Genomic DNA, 11,170 nt, shown 5'->3' with positions numbered 1-11,170 from the left:
GCGACTAACATGTTTGGTCGGGAATTTGTCACTTTTCGCGACTAAATGGATTAATTGCAGTAATAATATATTTAGCCACCAAAAATTTAGTCGGCAAATCTAACTTTTTCCCGACTAACAAAAGTTTTGGTCGCTAATTACTTTTACCGACCCTCAATTGGCGACCAAAGTAGTGACCAAAAAAATTGGTCATGAATAGCTTTTGCCAACTAAAATTGAACTTTTGCCGACTAAATTTTTAGTCGGCAAAAATACAATTTCCAGTAGTGAGACTTAAAAGACTTGGTTTGGTTTATATGATGCTGTAAACATTCCTACACAACCTGTATAGACATAGAGGGCTTTCTGCCTGTTGATAAAAGTAGAAACCGAAATTAAAGAATTTGGTCACTGATTTGAAATAGCTCAATTTTAAATATGATAATTTAGACATGAAATTCCTAGATAAAAACATCAATGAAATGAATACTATATTCGAATTTAAAATTGGAGAGAAAACATAAAAAAAAAGTAAAAGAAAACTACTTTTTTTCCCTTCCCCCTTGCCTTGTCTTGTATTCGAATAACCACTAAAATCAGACTCAATCAAGGGGGAGTGCTTAAAAAAGCAACAAGTTAGGAAGACCAAGCCTAGAAAAATTTAGAATTTAAGCAACTCTTATGTCGCCTGAAAAACATGAAAGACCGACACCATGCACAAGACACCTGCTAAAAAAAGTCCAAGTTAGACAACTCCATTTCTAGAGACAGTTCTGTGGTTCAAACCCACGCAAACCACTAGAGACACTAACGATAAGCCTTGCCATTGAGCAAACCACCCTTTCAAGCACCATCACTGATAAATGATAAAAGCCAAATAAGGTAAGCCTAAAGCCAGGGAACCAACATTGCCAACCATTGTTTTCAGCAAATTACTCTGCTACATATAATACACAATATCAATGGGGAAAACAAGCTTTTATAAGAAATGTCAAATTAAATACCAACTTTTTATCCAGTCTTTGCTTAGTGTAGGTAGCCTGAATCTGGGAAACGGACACAGCCAACCCTTATTCTCCAGCAAATTACTTTATGCTACGAATACAACATAATAGGCATGCGACACACAAGCTTATAAGTATCTGTCAAGTTAAAGCTGTGCCACCATTAAAAATAGCATCCCGAAAACTAACAACTCCTCAAGGCTTTCATAATAACCCCAAAATCCAGTCAATTGAGAGGTTATAACCTCTGGGAGCAAAGTCTCATTAACCAAATTTACTTCAACAAGGGAAGAAAAATAGTGAATGGCTTCCTGAACCCCACATGTTCATCTTCTACTCGCTGCAGATCTAGATCCTGTGCCAGATAACAATCACAGTTAGCAGCAGCTGAAACATGAAGATAATCTTATACCAGATGTGGCTGCAAAAATTGACCAAAACTCAAATAATATATTGCTCTTATGAGGTTATGTATATCCTGCCTTAATTCCAATAGTTTAAATTAAGTGAATCACACAAGAAAGCCTAGGTGCAGATGGGATAGCCAATTATTGTGGGAATATGATAATCCCCTTCATGAATTATTAGAAACCAACTTGTCAGATTCACATTTTACTGGATCTTCATCAGTTTCTAGCCCGAAGCTAATAATGGATAAAAATATACTATTTTGAAGAATTTTCTATTGAGTGGGACATCGTTTTATATCGACAAGCAACAAGGAAAAGAAGAAAGAAATTATCTAGCAATTTCTTTCCAAATTCCAAATCAAGATTCTAAATCATGCAAGCAGTCATTAGCCATTACTAAGAAAGAGACATCCCGATATCTTACCTATATTTAGACAACTATAACATATGAAAACAAAGGCCAATGAGGACAATGATGAGACAACAATGGATAGGGAAATAAATACATGAAACAGGACAAGGGGAGAATCAAAATCTCATACTTCAATGTGCTATCCAAAACAGACAGTACCTCCTATTCAATCCCAGATTAGACCATGGAATTCAACTATGTACGCATGCCAGTATGGAAAGATAAAGTAGAACACAGGCACGTCAAGAAGTGCAACATTACGTTACGTACATACATATAGAAGATAAAAGCAGTGCAAGGACTAAAGTCAGAGGATCATTTTTTTAAGGACCAAAGTGGACTAGATTATGCTCACAAGCTTGCCCAAGCAAGCTACTATAAAGATATTTTATCATTCAAATGAGAAAACAAGGCCAAATTAGTCATGCCAAAAAAAAGAAAACACAACTTCATGCATTACAACAGGTAAGCACTTACTGCTTGAGCGTTTGATGTTTCGGCAGAACTTGCTGCCACACCGGCACTTAAATGCCTTGACTGGATGATCATGATCATCGAAATCGATACCATAATCCTGCAGACACATCACATTTATCAGCTTCACAAAGAAAACAAAAACAAATCCCCAACAACTCTTTTTTATGCATCAACCAAGCTTAAATAATAAGCATCGATAATTTGTCAATTGAGTTCCAAGCAAAGTAAACAAGTATACAAGCACACAATTGGTTTTGAAGTTTTTTTTTGAGGGAAAACTGCATGTATGCGCTTGTAGCACGATGTATAAACTCATTAGCAGACATTCCAAGTGGACTAGATTTGTACTGTGCAATACAGGCAACATTAACAGGTCATTTTTTGTGCAACCATTAATTAAACCTCACAATCAGATAAGAGTCATATACAATTCATAAACGGCATGCCAGAACATGTCAAAATGTTTGTGCCATCTGCCAACCTCTTTCTTATATGACATATACAGTAAACCTTAGGCTATGTTTCACAGCTTCAGAAGATTTTACGTAACTTCGTCAGTCAAGTAAATGGCAATACACATCCACCAGAACACATTCAGGGTCTTCAGGGAAATGATTCTTTTGGATACCTCAAGCATATTTTAGAGTCTTTGGAGATGAAGTCATGAGTGCCTGATAGGTTCAACAAGGTACTGATGGGGATACCTCCATAATTGTGATCATCCGCATTGATGACAACTTCCAAATTCACAGCACATTCAGCTTTTCAAAACAATTTGATAAACAAAGCCTAACCTCATGAAAATATGTTCGCTTACTTTAAATAAAAAATGCCCTTCTATAACTACAACTGCAATTGCTGAATTCAACTACACCATAGATTTCTAACTACCCATTTTAAGCACACCGATATGGCAGTGCACACCTTCTAGTATGTATATATATATATATATTAAGTGAAAGTGCACAGCCACACTGTCACATGAATAACTTCAAAACATAATCTAATGAAAACTAACTTACCCACGTAAGTTCCTCCAATGCTTGCACCTTTCTGCTTGTGAAGAAGGCAAGCTGCACAAAGGGAAGACACAAACTATATTACATTCCAGACTTAAATGATTAGGTCCGCACCACAAGTAATGGCCAGAGGCAGAAGGATGTGCAGAAGTATCTGAGATCCATACATGATAATAATGATGGTCAGGAGTCTCCACCTCCACAGGTATCTCAACCAAGTTTGAATCGAAACATCTAGAGGAATAAGAAATAAATTTATTAAATATTAAAACCCAAATGAAGATTTAACTTCAGAAAACACCAAAAGAAGTAGAAGAAGATAAGCAGAGAGAGATGACAGAGATGTAAACTAAAATGTAAATGCAAAAAATGCTAGGATGCAATCTAAATGCAAGTGCCACAGAGAGAGAGAGAGAGAGAGAGAGAACAAAAATACAGTTCGAAGAAAATCTAGAAATCTAGATATTACACGTCATGAAATGGTATGTTTCAACACCAGATATAAATTGAACATCCAAAGGCTCAAGGCTTAATTGAGGCATCACATGAAAAAGCCAGATTTGTTAAGGACTCAATCTGTTGCCACCCATAATTATTTTTTTGGTCCTCTCTATATCTTACCTTGGACTATCTCTTTTTCTTTTTCCTTTTCCTTTTCCTTTGTTTGAATTTTTCTTTATTGTAAGTACTGAGAGCGATTCCCTTTCTTCTATTGTAAAGTGAAGTTAAAAATTACAAGTCATGAAACATAATCTAAATACCTTGTATCAATAAAGATCCTCGTAGAGTCTTTATTATACATATACACATCAGTTATGATAATTTCAGAGTAAAACCAAAATGTTAATGACTCAGGAACAACCAACAGGGATCAGAACACGGTAATAATTAAGAGGAAGCCACAAGGGCATATGCGCTTCTGTGTTTTGTTGAACTTACCTATGATTAATAAACCTTGCAACATTTCCATAATGTGTTGCATCTAAACAAAGAGCCTCTTCATCCTTTAAGACTCCTTCTGAACCCCAATCAGCATCAAGCAGCACAGGATATGCATGCTCCTCACTGCTGGGGCTTTTCGAGACTCGCTCAAAGAGCTCTGCATTGGTTAATATTTCCCCAACATATTCACATACAAATGCACCTTTTGGGAGGTCCTCTAGGGTACGAAGACCCCATCCTTTTCCTCCAGGAGTCATAAACACCTGAAACATGGGGATAGCGGGAGCAAAACAGAGCAAACTAGTCATAGAATTACATGTAAACTAACATGAAGATCCTATTGAAAGCAAGTTTATTTACAGAATATGTAAACATTGCTGAGCCTCACTTTTAAAGAGACCCTTTTCTAAACAACTTCATAAAAAAATGAAATCTTGGATTTTTTGCTTCAAGAGGTTGCCTTGGGAGAGTCACATAGTGTGCATTTATAGCCTGTTTTACTATTTTAGAAATTTGATTTATGCTTTATCGATATCACGGTTCAAGTGTTAAAAATTGGTAAGGTTTACTACTCTTTTTCAAAATTCAAAGTTCCCAAAAAACTCCAATTTAAAATAATAATAATAATAATAATAATTAATAAATACATAAACCTGAGATTTTTGGCTCAAATTCTCACCTGCAAATTGCAACTTATACCACGCTGTACGACCCGATTACCACACTGCTTACTGCAGCCACATTTCCACCAACACTCTTTTATGAACTTCCTCACTAAGTGACCTTTGCATGGTTCTATAATATCATCATTTTTTGATCTTTCCAGTGGGCACTCCTTACAATAAAAGTGGCAGTGCTTTTGGGGATCGCGATTCATCGAAATACACTCTTCTAAAAATTCATCTTTAACCAGGCCTTCTAAGGTGTATGCAAAATCACCACCAGTTTCATTTGCACAAGCACAAGGTGTTGACGATGATAAACAATCGCCAAGACAAATCGAACAACAATTCTCCCCAATCCGAGCCAAAGAGAAATTGACATAAGCATTCTGAAAAACTGCATTTTTGGGTATATAGTGAAAGGATGGTGGACACTCATTGTTGACTTCATTTACCAATGAAATCACAACTCTTTCTTGTCCTTTGGCTATGTCATTAGCATCATGAAGAGACTTTATATCATCAGGCTGCTGAACCAACAGACTATGAGGATTTGCATGCTCAAGACTATTCTGTTCCTTTTCCTCATCAATTTCACCGATGTTCTCAATAGTATTCTTATCAGTTTGTGTGCAGTCATCTGTCCCATTGGACGATGATGGAAGTCTTGGAATTTGAGACTCTGCTACTTCAACAGCACATGGGGTAATGACTGATCCATTAGAAGCACCAAATGGCTTTACTCTAGCACCCAAAGCATCCAGTGCATTAGATTGTTTCAATAAATCAACAGCTGGCATAATTGTTTCCTGTGATTTATTGGCAGAGTCGGTTCCCAGTTCCTGAAAATACTCAAGCATATCTTTCATTAGTTTAATCACATAAAAACTTGGGTCTAGGACTTCATATGATCTAAGACTAAGACATTTATCGTTCACCATTTTGAAATCAGATTTTTCCAGGAGTAAAATTACAGGTCAAAGAAATTTTTACCTCTCCATAGTGTGAGGAAGCAATATCTAAGTTAGAAGAAGACCCATCCACATTGTTTGCAAGCTTGCAATCAGTTCTCCTTTCATTTGATGAAGCTAGAACACCATCATTTCTAGCTTCCCCATCTACAGATTGGGATACAACATGTTCAGGACCATCAGATGCTCCAATTGAGCCATTTGCACTTGAAGAATTTTCTATGCTTAATGGCTCTGTAAAATTTGAAGAAACAAAGCTGACCATCATTAGTTGAAAGATACTAGCCGTCTATGTGTATGTTAATCACCGAGAGAGAGAGAGAGAGAGAGAGAGAGAGAGAGAGAGAAGGAAAATCTACTGATCATATAAATTGTTATATCCAATAACCGAACAACATTGATATAACTGACCTTCAATGATATGAACACACTAACAACATTATCAATAAATTCATCAACATATCACCATCAAACAATATAAATTTTAATAAATTATCTATGTTAGCAGCGTATCAAAATATGTTGGGACAAGGTTCTGTTGGGATAGATATGTCTTCAAAAATGAAAGATTTCACACAAATATTTGATAACTTCAAGTAAGACTCATTCCTACTATTTTAAAATAATCAACCATAGAAGTCACTAAATAGAAAGCTTTTATAGATCACATAAACCAACAAAGGCCAACAACTTTTAAGTGACAAAGCCCAGAGACAAGTCCACTGAATAAGCTTGAAAGGGTACAGACCAGCTATAAGATCCATGGTATAACTTTATGCATTATTCAAATAACACAATTTTTAACTAGTCCTCCAGCAGAGATACTGTGAAAGTTATCATTTTGCTATAAGATGCCAGTCATCAATAAGCACTTAAAATTATCACAGGTCAACCACAGGAAATAAGATGTACCTCCATGAATCACTGCACTAGGAACCTCTGACTGCAGTATGTCATCAGTGAATGGCTCATCTTTAGGCTTGATCAAAGCACGAGAATCATGTACGTGCGGCTTGGGTGAAAGGACAATGCCAGTGTCACCCATTGGTTCTTTCAAGCGCACTGCATGAGGCGACCTCACAGAAATTCCTGGAGCAATTTGAGGTAAGAGAGGTTCCTTTCCTTTTCCCGTGAGACGTACTGGAGGAGGGACCAAATCAGATTCAGTTCTTGTAGCAAATGGCTCAGTTCTGTCAGCAGCACCTGGCTGAGATGGCTCAAAACTATCCTGTATTGACACGGGCTTAGGCAAGACAGGTTGCTTTCCTTTGTTTCTAACAAGTGGCTGTGGTGACTGTGTCATATCCTGTGACCGTTGTTCGGGACAAGTCTCAGGCAGATCAGCCTCCTCCACTTTGGGTGGCCCTCTTGATGAAGTTTCACCCAATCCAAAAGAAGGTGAAACATGATCATTCTGGTTCCTTAAGCGCAACCTTTTTAGGGGACGTTCGGGCTCCTCATGCATCTGAGCTTCTTCATCCATTTCCTCTTTCTAGTCTCAGACAAAAAAAGAAAAAAGGGGAGGGAAAAAAAGAGTCAATAATTAAAACCAGTAAGTGAATATATCATATGAGGAAGTGAGATAACAGCATCTTGAATCAGTACAAATATGATGATAGGCCACATACATCAGTGATTTCATGTTTCTTCTTTTGCTCTGACGCCTGAAAGATGAATTAAATGAAATTGGTTCAAAAATATTAAAATAAACAGATGGAATAAACTAATAAAAATAAAGGAGCCAAACAGTCTGACTAACAAAAAAAGAAGGCTGTCAGGTAAGATAAAACACGCACATGAGAGAGAGAGAGAGAGAGAGAGAGAGAGAGACGCACCTGTGTCTCCTCTTGGTCAAATATAGCATCTGCGAGGGCTCTGTAATTTTCTTCTTCAATAAGTTCCCAGTTTTTGTCATACAATTTTAAAAGATTTTTCAAGACTGGTTTCACTTTTTCTTCAATGATGCCAATACTCCTCATAGCACGAAATGCTCTTGCAACTCTTGGATTTGGTGCCATTGCTTCTCTCCAAGTCAATATTTTATAAAACAGAATTCCAAATATTCCAATGCACCTACATTTCCCTAGATTTTGTGAGAAAGGTAATAATGGGAGAAAACTACATAAGATGCTTTGAGACAAAAAAAAAAAAACAAAACAAAAACAGATTTCCTAGGACAGAAACATCAAAAAATAAATAAATAAATAAAAATGCATCACATAATGCCATCAAAATTAAAATGCATTACAAACCATGCAAAAAATATCATACTTAATCCAAATATGAAAGATAGATGAGCAAATTTTAATTGCAGTAATGACTTTGTCAAGGTACTACACGTCTTGAAGGAAGGAGAAAGAAAATAAAGCAAATATTTCTGTCAATTGCCATTAGAAGTTGAAGATAAATTACATTGACCTCTCTTGACGTTTATGGTAATTCTAGAAACCTCACCTACCATTTTTTAAATGACACTGACCTCCCATCTAGTTCAATTTTCTATTCATGATTCTCCCTTTCGCAAGTTGATTGTAAATGGATTGCTTAGGTTGCCCTTATTTTATATATACAGACATGAACACGATTGAAATCCATGCATAATAGCCAAAAATACCGTCATTTTTTGTGTTAAAAACAAAAATGCCCTCATTTTTCTGTATGGAAGAAAAAATACCCCATCGCCATCTTCACTAAGTCCACTCCCTGGCAGCCCTCTCTCTGAAGTACCCATTTTTAGCACTTCCACTTTGGCATGTATAGACCTTTACAAATCATCTAAACTACCAAAATGCAAGTTACAACATTTGTGTTAACCAAACAAAATTTAGTCCCCTTTTCTTTAATAAAAACATGGATGAACAATATAATTACCAATTATTAATTACAAAATATTGCGAATAGAACCCCACCCAACATCCCCCATGCATGAAATTTACTCCCAACCTCAAGCTCCAATAAATAAGCTATAAAACTTTAAAATATATATATATATATATATACCTGAGTTGCCAATGAACCACCAAGAGAAGCACTCAGAGAATAACTCAAGCCATCAAAACCTGACAAAACAAGAAAACCATGATGCGAAAAGGCTTCAAATATCCAGATAAAACGATTACTGCTATCTACAGATTTTCCAATTACTACAAAACTTAAAAACCAATCTCTGTGATAACACAATTGACTGGGATTATTAAAGTTACCAACTAAATTTTTCTCAAAGTGATAACACAATTGACTGTTTTGACTGTTTCTTTCTTTTCTTCTCTCTTTTTTTTTTAAAAAAAAAATAAAATTTATTGTTTGGTTATTTTTTTCCCCTAATGTACAAACCAATAAGTTTCAATTACAGAGCAGAAATCATGATCGCTATATGATGGCCGCAAGACTGGCTCAATAATTTATTAGTAACCCAAAATAAAGAAATCTTTAGGTTCCATGATAAATAGAGCTTAAATAAACACAATGCTCCAATAAAATTTATAAATTAAAAATAAAATAATCTTATTTTTCTTAAGGCTAATCTTATTTACCATGCAAAGAGAAAACAAAACTGTAAATGTGAGGAACATTTAAGTTTTCCCCCAAATATAGCTAAACAATAGCAATGTATTTGGCGATTCAAAGCCCAAACAAACCCTAGAAGAAAGAAAGAACCAAATGGTAGTGATTGAAACACATTTCGCAGTTTAAAACCCATAAATTATTATAAAAATAACACAAACTGATTTCTTTTTTCATTCAAACTAATAATCGGGATAACAAAAAGGAAGAAGAAAATCTGAAAATTGAAGAAATGTAGAGACTGAGACGCAATCGAAGAAGAAGCTTACCAGCTTTTTTCGGAGCGATTTGAAACGGAGTGAACTGAGAGTGTACGAGAGTGAGAGCGATAGGGCACAGAGACAGAAGAAGAAGTAGGAGAAGAAGAAAGGGGGGAAATATTTTAGAGAGAGAGAGAAAAGTGGGTTTAATTTAGAGAGAGAGAGAGAGAGAGAGAGAGAGAGGAGGGGCCCGGAACTCTCTTTGGACGCGTCATCAATCTAGTTTTCAAGTACAAAATCTTAAAACTGTGACGAAGTAACTCGTTTTTTATTTTATTAATTTTAATTTTAATTTTAATTTTTTTAGGAAATATTTCAAGTACAAAATCTTAAAACTGTGACGAAGTAACTCGTTTTTTATTTTATTAATTTTAATTTTAATTTTTTTTTTGTCAAATCAAATTGATATAAAATAATATTTAAATTATTAAACTTAATATAAATATATATTGGGTTTGAATTATCTTAATTTTGTCATTTAATTTTAGAGGGCAATTGGAATTAGTAACTTCATTTTACGATCGACCTTGATAGTTTAATTCAAATTGTTTAATTTTTAAATTTTGTTAAGTATAATATTTATACACAAATTTAACATAATAGAACATCAATAATTTTATGTTTTAAAAATTCAATGGCAAAATAAACTATACCAACTTCTTTATAATTTACATTTTACTTTACTTATCGCCTCGGCCTCACACAAAATGGATCATGAGCACAATGCGTGTGATAAAGAGGTAGGTGTGGAAAGAAAAGTTTATGTTGTGTATTTAGAAGTATTTAAGATTATAATCGAGCCGAGTCAAATCAAATTTTGAGACGTTTAAGTTTAATTTGTTAAGAATTAGTTAAGTTTGAGCTCAAATTAATTTAAAATATCAAGATATAACTCAGTTTATTAAATATCTGAAAAACCCAAGTTGCACTTTAACCAACTTTTACATAAACAACTCAAATTTTAGCTTAAAATAAAATTACAAATTTAACTTAAATTCACTTGCATTTTTACAGAAAAACATATAAGTTTATTAACAAAATATATAAGAATACTCACCTTAATATTAAACTTTATCAATCAAATGTCTAGATTTAACTCAATCATTAAACATAAATATATTAATACACTTTGAGTTCTCTTTGACTATTGCTGAAATAGGCATCTCATTATATAGCTTCACGGCATTCAAATAACAATTCACATATTTCTCTTAAGTATACTCTGATATACCAACCACAACTGAAGCAACTAAACCAATTGCTTTGTCAATCTAAGAAACAAAAAAATGGAAATAATATCGATTTACTTTTAGTAGCTTTAGAAGAAAAGAACAAAAAAAAAAAAAAAAAAAAAAAAAAAAACACTTTCACATAACAATTCACATATTTCTCTAGCTTGGTATGACATGATCAGTATAGTCCATCATCTGTAGCCTTGACCCTGAGACTGCAATCAACCTAAGAAATCAA

General features: G+C 34.6%; 1 protein-coding gene across 5 annotated transcripts; it reads right to left on the bottom strand.

Annotated features, from left to right (window-relative positions):
* Window positions 1-942: 942 nt before the first annotated feature.
* LOC114305375 (putative inactive histone-lysine N-methyltransferase SUVR2) lies at window positions 943-9,910 on the bottom strand. Of its 5 annotated transcripts, none has more exons than XM_082912669.1 (12): window positions 9,710-9,910; window positions 8,877-8,935; window positions 7,712-7,949; window positions 7,505-7,540; window positions 6,789-7,368; window positions 5,899-6,110; window positions 4,923-5,747; window positions 4,241-4,506; window positions 3,469-3,535; window positions 3,305-3,355; window positions 2,283-2,379; window positions 943-1,338 (listed from the first exon to the last, which is right to left on the bottom strand). In XM_082912669.1, the coding sequence occupies exons 3-12, from the start codon at window positions 7,892-7,894 to the stop codon at window positions 1,310-1,312; spliced, it is 2,346 nt and encodes a 781-aa protein (XP_082768795.1). In that variant the 5' UTR covers window positions 7,895-7,949; window positions 8,877-8,935; window positions 9,710-9,910; the 3' UTR covers window positions 943-1,309. The 5 variants fall into 5 exon arrangements, with proteins under 5 accessions (XP_082768795.1, XP_082768799.1, XP_082768797.1 ...); XM_082912673.1 differs by having other exon boundaries at window positions 5,899-6,023; window positions 7,712-7,959; window positions 9,710-9,830; XM_082912671.1 differs by having other exon boundaries at window positions 4,923-5,714; window positions 9,710-9,830.
* Window positions 9,911-11,170: the final 1,260 nt, after the last annotated feature.

The sequence above is a fragment of the Camellia sinensis genome, unplaced genomic scaffold, assembly GCF_055761805.1.
Source record: "Camellia sinensis isolate YWXY unplaced genomic scaffold, ASM5576180v1 Unanchor4, whole genome shotgun sequence".
Classification (NCBI taxonomy): domain Eukaryota; kingdom Viridiplantae; phylum Streptophyta; class Magnoliopsida; order Ericales; family Theaceae; genus Camellia; species Camellia sinensis.
This window is presented reverse-complemented; position numbering and strand designations above follow the sequence as displayed.

Bases quoted from the DNA above. Each gene is read 5' to 3' on its own strand.
- LOC114305375 (XM_082912669.1), bottom strand. From the start codon at position 7,894: ATGGCACCAAATCCAAGAGTTGCAAGAGCATTTCGTGCTATGAGGAGT. The intron at 5,748-5,898 runs GTAAAAATTTCT...GAGTATTTTCAG, and splicing joins CTTCCTCACACTATGGAGAG to GAACTGGGAACCGACTCTGC. The intron at 3,356-3,468 runs GTATGGATCTCA...CCCTTTGTGCAG, and splicing joins CTGACCATCATTATTATCAT to CTTGCCTTCTTCACAAGCAG.